General features: G+C 41.0%; 1 protein-coding gene across 2 annotated transcripts; it reads left to right on the top strand.

The window, feature by feature from the left end:
• The first annotated feature begins 1,879 nt into the window (after positions 1-1,879).
• On the top strand, positions 1,880-17,833 carry LY96 (lymphocyte antigen 96). 2 transcript variants are annotated; one of them, XM_033125747.1, is made up of 5 exons: positions 1,884-2,099; positions 5,548-5,637; positions 10,016-10,144; positions 16,913-16,965; positions 17,705-17,833. In XM_033125747.1, the coding sequence occupies exons 1-5, from the start codon at positions 1,988-1,990 to the stop codon at positions 17,801-17,803; spliced, it is 483 nt and encodes a 160-aa protein (XP_032981638.1). In that variant the 5' UTR covers positions 1,884-1,987; the 3' UTR covers positions 17,804-17,833. The 2 variants fall into 2 exon arrangements, with proteins under 2 accessions (XP_032981639.1, XP_032981638.1); XM_033125748.1 differs by lacking the exon at positions 5,548-5,637 and having other exon boundaries at positions 1,880-2,099.
• The last annotated feature ends 421 nt before the right edge of the window (positions 17,834-18,254 follow it).

Raw genomic sequence — 18,254 nt, 5'->3', positions numbered from 1 at the left:
CTGAAATATTTCTAAAAGTAGAGGAAAGAGTATGAGAAGGCAAGGGGAAGTTGCCACTTTCTACGATTTGGTTACCGGTAGTTCAGTTTCTACAGGAAAGTCAAGATAAGTGCTTGATTCTTTCCCTTTTATTTACCAGTTTTCAAAATAGAGTTGGTTTCCTAGCATCTGCTGGTGATTAATTAGACTTAAAAAAAATTATTATGGGCCCATGGATTTAAATATCCTTGATGTATTTCCATGCCTTGCAGTTACTATCTTAATGTTCACGTGTACAGGTAGGCTGAAGTGGTCCCCACGGTGTTCAGGTCTGGAAGCTGCAAATGTTACATCATATGGCAAAGGGGGTTTTATAGACACATCTTGAGTTGGGAAGATTATCCGGGATTATCCAGATGGTTCCAGTGTAACCACAGGGTCCTTATAAGGGGAGGCGGGAGAGCAGAGGAGAAAGCAATGTGACGATGGAAGCAGCGATGGGAGTGCTGAACTTTGAAGATGGAGGAATGCAAGGATTGAAACTCGAAGCTGAGAAAGGCAAGGAAACTGGTTGTTCCCCTAGAGTCTCCAGAAGCAACCAACTCTGGCCACACCTACTGTAGCCCAGTGGCACTGATTTCAGACTTCTGATCCCCAGAGCTGTAAGTGAGCACTAGTGGATTGTTTTAAGCCACTAAGTTTGTGGTTATTTGTTACAGAAGCAATAAGCAACCCATCTTTGGTCAGTGGGACTATCTTCAAATTGATTCTCTAATGTGAGATGGTATTCCAGACTCATCTTGTACATTTTCTGCCCCAGACCCGGAATCAGCAGTTTCTCCAGTCTTTGTTCCTTGTAGTGGGAGATGGTATTTTGAGACCACTAGAGGCATTCACCTGGCTTTTCCTCCCTTCACCTCCACCCCCCACTTTCTAAACACATTTTTAAATTATGGGGAAAAAACATATAACAAAAATTTGCCATCTTAACTGTACAGTTAAGCACAGTTTAGTACAGTTCAGTATGGTGTTTGCTATATTTACATTGCTGTGTAACAGATCTCTAGATCTTTTTCATTTTGCAAACCTGAAACTCATATCCATTGACTAACTCCCCATGTCCCCACCCTCCCATGGATTTTTGCCTTTTAAAAAAGGGGAAAGTAGCACACTTCTTTAGTGAAACCTTTTACCAACATGTGATTATTTTCCTGTAAACTTAACAGATTTTGAGGCCCCAACTCCATGCCCTTTTTGGCTACGAATCCCAAACTACATCCTATAAAGAATTTCAAGTAACAAAGCATCTAAAGGATTCGCTGTTACTTTTTTACTAGAATGGAATGAAGAGTTTTGAAATACATGTCACACACAAAGCTGCGGCCATTTTATTATTAAGTTTCAAAATATTTCCTGGAGCTGTCGTTCGCTCGCTTGAGTAGGTGCATTTTCAAGTGTGGTGGGTCCCTGCCCACAATGCAGAACCGCAGTTAGCGTCCCATGTCTGGGGTGTCGTCCAGCCCGGCTCTGCCCCGTGGCTGAACCTGTGGTTTGCATACAACTATTCAGTGCAGATCTACACATCCAGCTCTCTGGGCCATGAGAAACTGTGGAAAGAGCCTGTGAGAGAGAATAGCAATGCAGATGGAAAAGCGGTGCCAGTCGGGTGGGATTCTGAAACAGACCTACACGCTGATTTTGTTACTGCTGACTGGGAAATCCCTTGTTTTATTGTTAAAGCTCTTGGTCTCTCATGTGCATCAAGTGTTGGAAAAGAGTGTCTTTGAAATCATTTTGTTTTCCTCTTGCAGGAAGTGCTCAAATATCACACACACACACACACACACATACATAAATACACGCAAAAGGGGAAACAGTTGGATCGGAACGTAGAAATCATGTGACTGATGACTCAGTTCAATCTTTTCTACTTACTGAAAAGGAAGTCTGATGATTTAGTTACTGACTGTCCTTGCATTGTTTTTTAAAGATTTGGAGATAGTAAATCATGTTCCCGTTTATGCTCTTTTCCACTCTGTTTTCTTCCATATTTACTGACCCTGGGGAGCAACACTGGGTCTGCAACTCCTCTGATGTGAGTGTGTGGTACACCTACTGTGGTAAGTAAAACAGCAACAAGTCTTCGCTTCAGCTATTGTGAGGGGGATTTTTCACAGGAACCTTACTCTCCTGTCGCTGGGACGCAGCAGGAAATGACTACTTGCAGCTGCCAGCAGGCTGCAAGACGGATGGCTGGACACCCCTGTGTGGGTTTTTTCGATTCTTCACAGACCTCACCAGCTCTAAAACCATTTTGTACTTGACCTGCAAGGGCCTCTGTTGTTCCCTATGCTCAGCTATCTCTGCCTTGTGCCCAGTTTCAGATTGTTCCGAGTTTCAGGGGAACTGTCTGCTTCTGAGCTTTTTTTGCTACTTCTTGACACAGAGGAACAATCCTCGCTGCCCCCTGGAATTGATGAGTGCTCCAAACTGTACTTTTGTTTTGTTTTGTTTTGTTTTGTTTTTCCAGCACAGTGTTGGGTGTATAAAGGGTGCTCTCTATGTGTTTCAGGCTTCATCTCCCTAATTGGATATAAGCCTGGTTCTATCCCTTACAGCTGTGTGACCTTGAGCAAAATACTTAGCTTCCATGTGCTCCAGGTTTTTTTTAATCTGTAAAATGAAAGTGGTTTTAGAACCTATGTTATAAGCATTGGGATGACGTAACATTTTCAGTACAGAGCTGCATAGAAACAGTCCTGAGTACTTCTTTTTTTTTTTTTTACATCAGCCTAATGATGCTATTAACTGGTTGTATTGCTGTCCGCCCACCCACCCCGACTCCACCACCTCCCCTCCCCCCCAAGCACAGTTTCAGGGCTTGACCACTGTTTCAGTTTGTTTTGGTTTGGTACTTCCCCCTGCCTTGCTCGCCTTGGGCTGGCTGGCCTTTTCTGCCCACTGCTGCTAGCAGCAAGGTTTAAAGGGACGCTTCCCAAAATATTAGTTCTTTGAGATTCTTTTGGGGAAAGGGATGTACGGTCTACGCATTTGGGGGGAATTTACAAATGTACTTTTGAGTTCTGAGTTCTGCAATGAAGAAACCGATTTAAGTCCCCAGATTTTCAATTGTATTGCATTTTATGTTTTGAGTGTGCGTTGACTGTCCTGAGAAACAACACAGTCCGGCAAATGCAAATAGAAAGTTACTTCTGCAGAATTAGAGTGATTGCCAACCTCACACTCGTGGCTTTTTTCACATACGTGGATTGTGCTGAATTCCCTCTCAGCTTACCTCTGAAATGTCTCCATCCTACGAAATCGCTGTCCATGGCTCCCTTCCAGGAAGGCTCCCCAGTCCCCTCGGCCCCCACTTCTCCCCTCTCCTTTCGCCCTTCTGCCCCACATGTCTTCTCTGTGCTGGGTTTCAGATGGCCTGCAGCTGTGCAACACTGTGTATTCTTATTAGCGTTTCACCTCTTAGTAACAATAATTTGATGTGTCTCTTGATTTGATTGTTGAGGGAGGATCTTGCCTCTTTCTAATGCTGAGAAATCCAGTGGTCCTTCCTTGCTGCCCACCTGCTGTCAAGACTACAGTGCCGCTCTACCTGCTGCCACTCCCTTCTCCACTTAAGGGAATCCTCGCGGAAAAAGCAGCTGCGCGGGAAGCACTGATTCCACTCGGTAGTGTCGTGAGGGTGTGGACGACAACCAACCCTGATTCAATCCTCTCTGTGCGAATGACTCCACTTGGCCAAGCTACTGGGTGTACGGTGTATTAGCCTGCTAGGGCTGCCATAGCAAAACACTACAGACTGGGCAGCGTGGACAACAGAAACTTAACTTCTCACAGTTCTGGAGGGTGGACGTCCAAGATCAAGGGTCAGCAGGTTAGGTTTCCTTCGGAGGCCTCTCTCCTTGGCTCGCTGTGTCTTCATCTCTTCCTATGGCCTTTTCTCTGTGTCATCCCTAAACAACCTAGTATATATATCTCACAACAATAGGTTCAGCTAATATCTCCCAGCAACAGGTTCAGCTAATATACATGACCGTATATGGATATTAGCTGAACCTGTTGTGGTAATCATTTTATAATATACAAGCGTACGTAAATCAAACCACCATGCCGTACGCCTTAAACTTATAGTAAAGTATGTCAATTATTTCTCAATAGAACTAGAAAAGTAGAGAAAAGAATCAGTTAAAAAGTCCCAAAATGGGGCAAGTGATTTTATAAAAATATATTTGGGGGAGTCCCCCCCCCACAAACACAGTTTAAAGTAATTTAGTACCTTCGACACCCACTGTAACAATATAAGGACATTAAAACACTCATCTATTTGCATGAGGGGGAGATTTCCTTTCGATATTCGTACAACATTTTCTATTTTACTTTGCTGGGGCAAGAACCCCTTATATGAGCTCTACCCTCTTCAACTTCTAAGTGTATAACAGATTTGTTGACGATAGGCGCAGGGCCATTCAGCAGATCTCTAGAGCTCATTCATCTTGCTTGACTGAAACTTTATGCCCATTGATGACAACTCCCCATTTCCCTCCCCCCAGCCCCTGGCAGCCACCATTCCACTCTGGCTCTATGAATTTGACTATTTTAGACACGTCACGTAAGTGGAATCATGCAGTATTTGTCCTTATGTGACTGGCTTGTTTTTATCACAAAAGGGTGTTGAATTTCATCAAATACTTTTTCTACATCTATTGAGATGAGGATGTGATTTTATTTTTTTTAATCCTTCATGTTATTAATGCACATTAATTGATTTTCATATGTGGAACTCTCCTTGTGTCTGAAGGAAAAATCCCACTTGGTCACGGTGTATAATTATTTTAATGTGTTGTTGAATTCATCTTGTTAGTATTTTGTTTAGGATTTTTGCATCTATATTTATCAGGGATATTGGCCAGCAGTTTTCTTTCCTGGTTGTGTCTTTGTCTGACTTTGGTGGCAAGGTAATGCTGGGCTAAAGAAATGGGTTTGGAAGTGTTTCCTCCTCTTCAATTTTTTGAAAGAATTTGAGAAGAGTTGGGGTTAATTCTTATTTAAATGTTTGGTAGAATTCACCTGTGAAGGAATCTGGTCCTGGGTTATTTTTTTGTTGGGAAATTTTTGATCACTTATTCAATCTCCATACTAGTGATAGGTCCGCTCAAACTTTCTATTTCTTCAGTCCTTTGGGGATCTCCCTTGGAAAATTTGGGGGTCTGGGTGCATGAACCAACCTCTTCTCTCCTGAGTGAAGCTGGAGGCTAGGGGAATTTTTTCTGATTGAGCAGGGTCTCTGTTGAGAGTGTCCTGATTTCCATAAAGGCAGTCTGTCCAAGAATTGTTGCTGAATTTGTGTGTTTATGGGGGGAAGAAGGTCTTAACTTCTGACTCTGCCATCTTGCTGACGTCATTCCCCTGGGGAGGGAGATATTTTAACCACCCTTAATTTTTCTCAGTATGCAATGTTAATGCCAAAGGCATCTTTTGGGGGCTGCATATCAGAATACTTATTGGAAATGATTTCTAATAATTTATTGATGTTATCTCTATTCCATTTAGATAACATGAAAATCCCTATTTCAATAAATGTTACCCCCTGTTTAGAAGTGAAGGGAAGCAAGGGATATTTGCATATTTCGTACATTCCAAGTAAGTCCAAAGTTTTTTTGTTTTAAATCAGTTAAAAGGGTTCAAGAAATATCAGTGATAAATGATTGTGCTCCAAACGTACATGTATTTGTTTTCTATTGTTCTGTAACAAAGTACCACAGTCTTACTATCTCAAAACAGTATATATTTATTATCTCATAGTCTGTGTGTGTCAGGAGTCTGGGCATGGCTCACCTGTGTCTTCTACAAAGTGACACTCAAGGTATCTGCCAGGACTGGTATCTCTTCTGAAGGCTCAAACAGGGATCCATTTTAATTCGTATGTGACTGTTAACAATGTTCAGTTCCTGTCAGGCTGTTGGCCAGCAATCTGTTCCTTGCATGGTAGGCCTTTCAACATGGCTTCTTGCTTCAGCAAAGCCAGCAAGGAGGACAGTCAGCTAACAAGATGCAAATCACAATCGTATGTAGGCTAACCATGGAAGTGTCACTCTCTCGACTTTGCTGTATCTACGTGTTAGAAGCAAGTCACTAGGCTCATACTCATGGGGAGGGGGATGTCATATGGCAGGGGGATAAAAATGGAAATTACTTGAGACTTTTAACAATCTAATAGGTATATTCTTTGTCAATCATTAGCTATTTAACTGATAAGTCAAGTTGGGTTTCCACCAGTTAAAGATCTGTGTAGGAGCAAGCCCGGATTTTTTTTCTGAAGATAACCTTTCTAAAAAAATAAAAATGATGATAATCTGATGAAAGAAGACAATGTTTTTTATTTTATGGTTTGTCTCATTTTTCTTCTCTGTGATTTTGCTTGTCATCAGCTTAGTAACAACGAAATTGGGTGCTGGTGATAGCACAAGGCTGGATCTGAGTGTTTGTGAAAATACATAAAGCTTTTATCCTCTCTTATCACTCATCTCTGTTGTGTGTAGGCCATAGGATCGCAGGAAGCCTCAATTCTAAGTATCCTCGTTACCATTATGGTGGTTTCGTCATCACCGTCTTCTCTACATCCTAGTTTATATTTGTAGCTTATACTTTACAAAGTACTTTCACACACATAAGCTTGAATAAAGGTTTTCCCCCTGATTTTGGTTCTCCAGTTTATAAGAAAAACGGTAGCTGAGAACCCAGACATAATAGACAATAAACTCATGTTTTAATGTTCCTGAATTTCATTGTTCAACCTGTATTTTGACGCTTTGTGTCTGCATTCCTTTATTCATTAAAATGCATGTATTCATTAGTATATTTCACAGTATATTTCAAGTATTGTTTCAAGTACTGTGTGAATTCATTGATAAATAAGACAATCTCTTGCCTTCAAGAATCTCTCAGGAGGGACAGACCTGTAGATAATATGGTATGATAAGTGAAATGGTAGCAGTAAAGCGTAGTGGTAGCACGTAGGAAAGAACAATTAACCCTGTTCACTCCACTTTTGTGGCCAAGCGTAAAATAAATAAATTTTTTTCTAAAAATTTGCCTGGCTAAGGCTCTACAGTTTCTTCCTGTTTTCTCAGGTTTTGTTTTCTGGTCTGTGTGCTGTGCTTTACTCCTAGATATTTGGCAGAAGTGATTATTTACATAACGAATGACCTGCTTTTCAAGCAAACCCCTTGCCTTTACATACAGGAAGCAAGTTGTGTACCTTCAGGCCCAAGTCATAATAATATTATACAAAGTGGTATCACTCAGGGTTCTCTGAAAAGCAGATACCGAGAAGGAATTAGACATACAAGAGATTTAATCAAGGGAAATGTTTATGAACAATAAAGGGAAGAGGAAGCCAGAGCAGGCAAGCTGAGGATTCAGACTGAGGTATAGGTCTGATAAGTAGAACAGAATGAAAAAAAAAAAATCAGTGCAGAATAGTTGGTAAAAGTGAGAGATATTATGTTGTTATTTGTTTGTCATAGGTGTGTATGTGTGTTTGCCTTTGTAGGAATCCTAGGGTATAATGCACTTATACCACCTATCTAGAGCCAGGGTCAAAAAGTTTAAAAAGTTTCTCTAGACAAGACGAATTCCATGAGAGAAGGAAAGAACGAGAATTTGGTGAGATGGTCATTAGCCCAAAATGCACCCCTGAGGTCCTCTCAGTTGGTCAGTGGGGAGCCCTAGAGCAAAGATTGGCTGTCACAGGTGTCCCATGACAGGCAGGACGTGGCTGGCTCTAGTGTCCTTGCTGGGCTCAGTTATTAGAGAAGTGACCTGTGAGAGTCTGGTCCCTGGATGTGGGCTGAGGTGGACCTGAAGGGGCAGCCGCTGGAGGCTGTCTGCCAACCACCTTGCTCCCGGGAGGTGCTTTGGAAGGAGGTTTGAGTAGCGTACTTCCATGGCTACCACAAATATTTTAATCATTCACTAAATATGACATTTCTAGACCATCATGTTAATTCAGTAACAAAAGAATTATTCAATCATATTTTTTATAGTGCTGTGCAATGAGGGCCCGAGTTTCCTGAGATTATACTAGAATGTCTGTGTAAAGTGTGGGGCCAAATTATAGAAATCAACCTTGTTTTTAGGGTGTGCTGTCTATGCTTATATTCAGATAGAGCTAAAAGTACAACCTTGAACCAAAAATAGTTTGGGAATGGAAAATATTTATTTTGAGATTTTATGGCCTTGCTGGTAAATTATTTGTGTACCACTAGCCGATTGACAGATAAAGCTGGACCATAAGCCTCCCTCAAAATTATTTCTGGTAGTTCCTGGAGTTCTTAGGTGAGCTCAAAACCAGTCTTCTTTGTCACCACATGACAGCCACCAGGTTTCTGTCTCTCACTCCAAAACCCTGGTTAACACGTGGAACTGCTGAGTCACGCAAGTGGCACTTCCCATTGACGGTGGTTCAGGTTCCCAGTGACCACAGTGACGTCCCAGGGCAAGAAGCATCTCAAGATGTAAATAGCTGAGAGGCCACAATGGCACTTCCTTTCATGGAGTCACTTCCTTTCATGGGAACACACTGTGCTGTGTTCCATGCGAAAATGGAAGAAGGTCCCTTGTCCTGCACGGTCATTGGACACACAGCAGGACTGCCCCGGGCCATTTCTCAAGGACTTGCTTGTGAAAACAGCTCTTCACCTTCTGCACACATCCCTGCTTGCGGAGAGGTTCAAGCCAAAGTCCATGGAGTGGGCCGTGGACCACTGTGTGAAGCAGACCCCTACGATGTTCTCCTCTGCATTTTACCCTGACAGTGAGGAAGGGAAGACAAATTAGGAAGTTTGGTGGTAGGTTAGGCTCAGCGTATTGAGGGCCTGCCTTAAGCCCGTGTACCGGGCAGGAGAAGGAGGCCAGTAAGATTTACTGGATGGGGAATTCTAGTACTGATTTGGAGATGTCGATGAGGAAATAAATTTTTGGATCTGTTGAGGGAGGTGACAAGCAACATTTGAATAGTGATGCTGAGTGCCTACGTGAGGCAGGTGCTCAGGAGAAAGGCTGAGACTAAAGATGACGATGACCTGGGAATTACCACCCTGCGATAGTTCATAAAGCCAGGGAGCGTGTGCAGAGTAAACATTGAGGAAAACCGAGGATAGAGCCCTCAGAAGGAGGAGTCCATGAACTACAATGAGAGGAGTAAGTCAGAGAGGTTGGAGGTCGACCAGAAGAGCCAGAAAGAACCAATGCCAAATGCAGGGGAGAGTTTTGAGGAAGGAGCTCGCAGCTCTGTTAAGCACAGTCAAGTTCAATTTAAAGATGGGAAAGTTTTCCTCTGCTTATGGCTACAATGAGTCCTGGGGACCTTATTAGGGAAATACGTATTTTCAGGGAAGTAGCTGTTACTATAATTTATTTTCCTTATGAAAAAGATTGTACATCTTTTCCAGTTGGACCAACTGAAGAACTTAGAAGAGTTGAGCAAAATGCATTGTTTGCTGGATTTTTCCATGTTAATCGGTAATAGGGAGATCATGAGGAAATAATAAATTAGCTCCTACATCTACTTTTTAATCAAAAGGTTGAATTTTGGTCTCCAAGAAATCTGTCATCAAAACTACTAAAGAGGGGGTACGAATTGATTAGCGCTACTCCCTTTCCTTTCTTTGAACTTCCTGGAAGAATTTTAACTAGAACAGAAGATTTTGTATCTTCATTTGATAGTTTTCCCAAAAAAAAAAAAAACACCAGGTTCCTCTATTTTTAGGCATAGCACAGATAATTCTTGCTGTGGACTGTTCTGTATGATTACACTCTACCAGTTACCCTCTCAGAACTTCAGTTTTTTCATCTCCAAAACAAGGACCACAATATCCACACAATAGATAGTCCTGACGACGGAATGAAATAATGTCGGAAAAGCACAGAGCAAATTTTAAGTATATAATAAATGTTAATTATTATTTATAAAATAATATCTTATTTGAGGACTAATGGGATTTTTTTTCTTTTTAAGGAAGAGACACAGAAGATTTATATTTCAATCTATATTTATCTTTTAACTCCTTGAATTTTCCAATGCGCAAGGAATTTGTTTGCCGGGGATCTGATGCCTATTATTCTTTTTGCAGAACTCTGAAGGGAGGTAAGCGTTCAAGTTGCAGTGCTCTCAGAATAGAATCTCAGACTTTATGAATGTCATGAAAATGTGAAGTTCCTTTTCCGATAATGATTCTTTATTTCCGTTCAAAGTTTTTTACTTTTAGCAGTGTAAACATTGTACAATTATGTTACTCAGTTATTATTAAGGTGATGTTTACTTGAAGGGATATTACAATTTTTACCTTGTTCAGATTAACACTGCCCATTTACCCTTGGTTATGGATCTCTTTTTCTAAACATTACGTTTATTATTGTTCATAGAAACTCACTAGATTTTTCTTTGAAGCTACATTAGTTTCTTCAAAGTCTTCCCCCGCCCCTTTTTTCCACCCCAGAATTATTCACAGAATCATAAAATTTCAGAGTTTAAGACATGAAGATCACTTATTGCAAACTCATGAATTTTTCCTTGATAATTTTTAAACTATTAATAGTATTTTAAATGGTTTAAAAGACTATAAATATCATACTATCACATTATCTAAAATGGAAAATATAAACAATAAAGAAGTCAAAGAATTGTATTTCTAAAGTCATTTTAGAGTAGTTCCTTCTCATCTTTTAATCTATGCATGTTGTTAATGTAGTTTAAGTATACCTTACTACATTTTTTTTTAACCTTACTACATTTTTTAAAAAATTTATTTAATTCTTTGACTAGATAACCACACCCATGTGGTTCACACATCAGAGTACAAACATTTCACAGTGCAACATTTCCCTTAGTGAGTACACTCTGGTTTACGTAACCATTTTCCTATAGGACATTTAGTGCCCTTCTCATATTTGTACTATTATAAATAATATTATAATAAATATGTTTCTGTATATAGTTTTTCTCATGTTTTAGATTTAAACATTCCCATGTTTGGAAGGAGAAGTTATGGACAACTTCCAGGGAGATTTCTAAGCTTAAATGGTTTTAATGTTATTTGTGGTTTTGCTTACATGAGGCCAAACTGCTTTTCTAAAGGATTGTACCAATTTATACATTGTACTACCAGCAATGTTTAAGTATAGCAGTTTAATCTCTGTCTTGTTAACATTGGGTATTATCATTTTTTAAAAAAGTTTTTTTTTTTTTTAAAAAAAACTGTATTAGGGAAAAAAAACTTTATACTTAATTGTTTTATTAACTTTTTTTATTGCAGTTGAATGTTTTCCCATGTAATTATTTACCATTAACTTGTGCCCTCACTTGTTTAAAAAAAGATTTACAAGTATACATTAAATTTAACAACGTAGCATAAATTAGATGTAGATGGGACCAAAAATGGAAAATAAGAGTAGAGAATTAATGGAATGAGAGTAACATAAAAATTTATAACAGAAAGGTTTGTAGTTGCTTAGACAGGAACATCAGTTTGATCGTAAGATTACACAATTGCTAGCAGTCATGAAGAAAATAGTTTCTAAGTAAATCAGTGTGCTTGCTGTGTGTCTCTCAGCCAACCATCTCTCCATATCTCTAATTTATCTGCCATCCGCAAGCCACATACAAGTCATGCAGCTGGCATTGCTTCTAAAGAGTCTCAAATACCTGAGTCAGTGTCCCAGCTGTCCCACCTACTAGCAATGTGACCTTGGGTGTGTTATTTCACCTCTGTCAGCCTCATTTTCCTCATCTGTAAAATGGGGACAGTGAAACTTGTTTTACATGGTTTTAAGGATTGAATTAGAGAATGTGTGTAAAACAGCTTAGTACAGTGCTCAGAGTAAGAATTCAGGAATGATGGTTATTCAATAATAAATATTCATGTGGATAATAGGAACCCTTCTTTTTTCCTGATTTCACAGTCTTGTCATTTTTACAAGTGAGGAAGCCGATGCCTGCAGGGGCTCAGAAACGTGCCCCTGGCCATGTGGAGAACTAGTCACAGAGCAGCCGCCTGACTGTTAAGGCCTGCTCTTCCCCTGTGCTATGCTTTCCCTCTGAAAACAAATCCTCTTGGCGGATACTGATTGTCAACACCACGGTTTTACAATTACTTCACATAATCTGTATGGGATCATGTGGACGTTTTATCTGAATTTTCGAAGTTTCATTTTCTTGAGATCCGAGAAGCGTCAGACTCAGTCCAACCTTCCTTCTTCTTCTTTGCCCTCTTCCTTTTCTTCCACAAATATCTGCTGCACCTAATTGGAGCGAGTCATGATTTAGGCTCTTGTGATCCAAAGTGGAAAGATAGGGTCTTCCTCCTCAGAAGGTCTGTCAGTTCTGGGAAAGACAGTCATGGGAACCAAAATTACAACAAAATGTCATACACACGAATAGAATTACATGGTCTTAGGTTTAACTACATACCTAGTTATCCGTTCACTGTGACAGAAAAACTCAGACAAGGCTTCAGAGAGTAATTTCTTAGAGTCTTGAATCTATAAGAGAGCGAGGAGGAAGGCTGTTCCCTGGAGAGGAAACAACATATGCAGACATATCTAACCATGAACAAATATGGCTTATTTGGAGAGTAATTTTTTTTTTTTGTAGCTGGAGCAGAATGTGCTTGTGGGGTATTGCAGAGATGAGCATAGAAAAGGGGGCAGGAGCAGGCAGGTAAGTCCTGCTGTTTGTCATCAGTGGATAGGCTTGCCCCACTGAGATGTCCATTTTTGCAGGTAACTAGTGTCCATCTGGAAGGAGATGGACGTTGGCAGAGGCAGGAAACTTGGGTGGATGGACGAGCAGCTGGGAGGCAGTGAGAGGCTGCAAGGGCTGAAGAAAGACGGCGGCCCTGGGACTCAGCGGGAGGAGGCAAAGGAGCATATTGGGAGCCAGACCTGGCACTACGTGCTGACTGATTGGATGAGGCAGGCAAAGATTTGGCAAAATCAAGAACCACCTGAAGGGTGGTGACTGGGTGGATGGAAGCACCATTATCTGAAATGTATGCAAAAGAAGGAGCGGATTTTGAAAAAGAAAAATAACGAGTTCTGATATGGGCATGTTGAGCTCAAGATACTTTTGGAACATTCAAATAAACGTGTCCCTCTGGCAGATGACTCTATGGGCCCAGAGCTCAGGACATTCTGATTTAGGACACACGGATGACCCTTGAAAGTTTGAGAATAAGATTAGTAAGAATCAAACATACCTACTTTTAAAATAACTTTCCTTTTTATATTTTATATTCCAAAAGTCATATATATTTTAGGATATGCTATTTAGAAAATACGGGCAAGCCAAACATAAAGGAAAAATTGCCCATTATTGTACCATTTCTTACACACACATACCTTTCCTTCTTTCCAAAACACATTTATGAATAAATACGTGGATATTTCAAAGGCATCTTAAATTTCCTAAGTCTGCTGTTCGTCCTGTTTCCCGGAGCTTGCTAGGGTTTCTGTAACAAAGCACCACAAACGAGGTGGCTTAGAACAACAGAAATTCGTAGTCTCGCAGTCCTGGAGGCTGGAAGGCCAAGATTAAGGTGTTGGCAGTGCTGTGCTCCCTCTGGAGGTGCTAGGGAAGGTGATGCTCCAGGTTCTCTCTCCTTACCCTGTGGATGGCCATCTTCTGCCTGTGCCCTTTACCACCTTCCCTCTATGCATGCCTGTCTCTGTGTACATATGTCCCCTTCTTATAAGGACACAGTCATATTGGAGTAGGGCCCCCCTTCATGACCTCACTGTGACCATCTGCAAAGATGGTCATTTCCAAAAACAGTGGGACCTCGCTTTCGAACGTAATCGGTTCCGGAAGACTGTTCGAGTTCCGAAACGTTCGAAAACCAAGTGCGGTTTCCCCATAGAGTAATGCAAAATGGATGAATCCGTTCCAGACCTTTAAAACCAACCCCTAAAACAGCAATTTAGCGTGAATTTTACTATCTAATGATACCATAGATCCATAACATGTACGGCTTTCGTAAACCGAAATGTTCGTCCACGGAGACGTTCGAAAACCGAGGTACCACTGTAAGGCCACGTGCACAGGAACACGGGGTGGGACTTCAACATCTTTTGGGGGACACAATTCAACCCATAGTGCCCTGCGAGGCTTGGGTCCTGCATCCTGCATGGTGGCCAGGACAACGGGACTGGACCACCCGTGAGCTGCATGGGAAGAGTAGAGAAGGGCCTACGCAGAGGTTCTGTCTTCCTTTTCTCTGTCCCTGCCTTGGTTCTCACTTGGCTTCTTCTATGTGGGCAGAGGCTTCAAGCTCACTTCCCATAAGAATAGAATGGGAGATAAGAGCAAGATACGAACTTTTCAAGAGAGACAAAACAATTGAAAAAGAGGCCCACCCTGCAGAGGGGTTTGTGCTCCTCCTTCTTCCCCCCTGACAGGTGAGCATTTGGTCAGTCTCCCCAAATAGAAATCTAGGAGTTGCTCTTGGTTTTTTATTCTCAATTCTCAAGTCCTGCCCATCTCCCACCACAAAATACAAATTGTGTAATTTCAGTGGTTCTGCTCTGATATTGGCATTTAAAGCTGGCATTGTGCAGTATAAAGATGAATGGTAAAATTCATGTTAATAACTTAAAATTTCGTTTTCGTTTGAATGATATTAAATGGCAAATAAAAAATGTAGGCAGGCTAGAGAGAAAGAGATGGTGGAAAGAAGGAAAAGTTTTATCATTTAGTACCTTTCATGGGATGTCTCCTTGGCTTTTTAAATAAGGGGCACTCGTTTCCATTTTGCACTGGGCCTTGTGAATTCTGTACCTGGCCCTGCCAGGTATGCAGGAATCAGGTACTAGGAGCTGGAAATTCAGAAGTGGTATGAGCCCTGTCCTCATGGAGCTTGTAGATGCATGGAGGAAACAAGATCAGAACTAAGTCATGAACTAGGATAAAGATAACGAAATAAGGTTTAGTTTGTGATGAGTACTCTCAGGAAGGCAGCAGGTGAATGAGCGAGACCGTCACAAGAGACGTTATCATGGGTAAGATGTACCTCCTCTTCTCTTCGCCGCCAGCACGGCCCCCTGGCCTCTAACTGGTCTCCCTGACTCTGAGCTCCCCCTTAAATCCATCCACCTCACAGTCACGGGACTCATGTCTCTAAGCAAATCAGGCCATTTCACACTCTCGGATGGTTTTCGGTCACCGCCGTTGTCTTAAATGCAGAACCTGAGCCCATTCACACTTACATCTAGGGATTTACTAAGAAGCACTCTTGCTTCTTCTTTGCTTCAGTGACACGGAGCCACGTGCAGGTATATGCATTAGCCATACTGATTTTCACGGTTCTGCCTTCGTTCCTCATTTTCCTGCCACCTGGAATGTTCCCTCTCCCGCCTTCCTGTCCTTTATGGCAGTTCAACTGTTATGATAACAATAATAGTATCAATGACTACATAATAATAACATTATCACTATTATTCGCAAGATGCCATGGGAAGGGGGTCTAGAAAGGAGGCGGAACATTTCATCTTATAACCAGTGAGGTTTTAATGTTGTTAATATTTAATGGGTGCCATGTCCACGCGTTGTTCTGACACTTACATGGATTAGCTCGGATAGCCCTCATAATAATCCTCTACGGTAGGCGCTTGGATCCACAGTCATTTCACGGAGGCACAGAGAAGTGAAGTGACTTGCCCCAGGTCGCCCACTGGGTAAGGAGAGGAGCTGGGTTTCAAAATCCAAGCAGTTCTGGCACATCACTGTTATCAAAAAGGAGGTACCGCCTTTATCCTTTCGGCACCTTTTCATTGCATGTCGCAGTTTTGCACTGTCTCTATCCCCAGTGGACTTTCAGTCTTCGAGGGAAGGGCGGTGTGTACTAATTGTCCTCTCTCCAGTCCCTGCTACACAGTAGGCTTTCAGTGAATACTTGTTGAACTATTAAATTTGAACTGGGTTGGCCTTGAATGAAAGATCATAAGATCATGAGGACAGAATCACTTTACTAAGCTCAAGAACCAACAGCTCAGTGTATTAGCATCCTTAATAAGGATACAAACAAAAGCAAATAAATGCTTGTGTCTGAGACTAGAAGGCATATACCGTGTCTCCCCGAAAATAAGACCTAACCGGACAATTAGATCTAATGCGTCTTTTGGAGCAAAAATTAATATAAAACCTGATCTTATGCAGACATAATCTATTCATTTGCTATTAAAGATTGTCTTTAGCCAGTTCTGAGAACAAGCACCATTACAGTTTTGCCTTTGGCTGTGTACTTAAAAAGAGATTTATGGTCACTATTATTTTTGTTAGAGATTCAAAACATTTCTGTCTTTCAATCCTTAACCTGGTTAAGTTCACTCCTCTGTTGTTTCTGAGTAGGTCAGTGGTGTGTGGTTTTTTCCTCACTGACCCACAGGCTCTGCAGAGCCAGGCTCACCGCTGTGCATTTCAACAGTAACTAAATACTTAGGCTTCTTGTGGTGGAGCTTTGGGCTCCCGTCTGCTTCCCCAATCTCCCTTCCACCTTCAGGAAGAGCCTTCTGTATTATACCCTACTAAAGGAGCAGCAATATTAAATATGCACATATATAACTTCAAAGGAAGCATATTAGCACCAGCTTGTTCATCACCCTAGTCATCATTGAGACCAGTGGGACTTAAAGTTTGCAGCCTCTAAGAAATGAGCTACAGGCTGGCACTGAGAGAGGCTTGGGATGGTAGACAAGCCACAGGAGAATCGTATCCAGTATAAGACTTATTATTTCTCTCCAAGTTTGCTTGGGACTACTGCTGCCAGTAATAAAAGTGTAAAAGGTGCATGCCATACTACCAAAAAAAAAAAAAAAAAAAACGCCCAGGGATGACCGATACCTTTCTGTGTTTTGTTTGCAGAGACTGTGAATACAAGCATACCATTCTCCTTCAAGGGAATATTGTTCTCTAAGGTATTGTTCAAGAGTCCTTATGTACTTTCTTAACCTTTTGCAGTAACAGATGTGTTAAGAATCTGAAGCAAGCAATTCACAACTTCTAAAAATTGTGACTCAGGATTCACATGTTCAAGATTCCTTTTTCAAGTTTTATCTCATTTTCAATATTTGGCCACTTCTTCCTTCTGAAGAATATGGAAGTATTAAAAAGTTACACAAAAGGAAGCTCTTTTTCACTTCCTATTTTCCCAGTAACATACATGGCTGAAGGTAATACAGATGCCTGTTGCCGACATATTGAATGACGTGTGGGAGAAAGCGCTGCACGACCCCTGTGTGGAACTCTGTAATTGTCTCCATGAACAATAACGCCAGAATGTTAGATGCTTGCATCAGACACCTGGCAATGACATTTTGCACACATTTCACTTTTTGGTGACTATTTCAAAACAAACTTTAACAACGTATATTCTTTACTGATTTTGTTTACAAGTGACATCTGATGTTTGAAAATCTCACAGGCTAGTTTAAAAAAATTGTTAAAAGACATCCTTTCATCACTGGGCAGTAAGTGGGTCTTCTGTTTGCTGACTTCAAAGGCATACACAATTTCATCTCATTAGAAAACTGAGAAAATGAGAACCAGTCCAATTTAAATGACTTCCTCTTAGTAAGAAAAACTTCTTATAAAAATCTTTCAAAATAGAAGCACCTAATATTTTATATTCCTTGTATTTCTTATTCTCCATTTTAGGGGCTGTACAGATGTGTTGTAGAAGCCATCACCGGGAATACTGAAGAAATGCTCTTTTGTTTGAATTTTACAATCATACACCACCCTAATTTCAATTAGAATAAATCGAATATATTTTTATTTTTCAAAGGTTTTAGTCTTCCCTTAATTTTCTTTTGCACAGTGTATTAGTTTCCTATGGTTGCCATAACAAATACCGTGTAGTGGGTGGCCTGAACAACAGAAATTTATTTTCTCACAGTTCGGGAGGCTGGAAATTGGAGATCAAAGTGCTGGCAGATTTGGTTCCTTCCGAGGCCTCTCTCTTTAGTTTGTAGATAACCTTCTTCTCCCTATGTCTGCACGTGGTCTCCCTCTGTGTGTCCTCATCTCCTCTTCTTATACGGACACCCGTCTTTAAAGACCCTCTCTCCAAATCCAGCCACATTCTGAAGTACTAGAAGTTAGGGCTTCAGCATATGAATTTGGGGTGGTGGGGTGGGGCACAATTCAGCCCATAACACACAGGTAATGAAAGCTCTAGAACTGGTTGACCTTTCTTCATTTCCTG

This window comes from Rhinolophus ferrumequinum, chromosome 14 (assembly GCF_004115265.2).
Source record: "Rhinolophus ferrumequinum isolate MPI-CBG mRhiFer1 chromosome 14, mRhiFer1_v1.p, whole genome shotgun sequence".
In the NCBI taxonomy this organism is placed as follows: domain Eukaryota; kingdom Metazoa; phylum Chordata; class Mammalia; order Chiroptera; family Rhinolophidae; genus Rhinolophus; species Rhinolophus ferrumequinum.
Note: the sequence above shows the minus strand (reverse complement) of the source record. Positions and strands in the feature narration are given on the sequence as shown.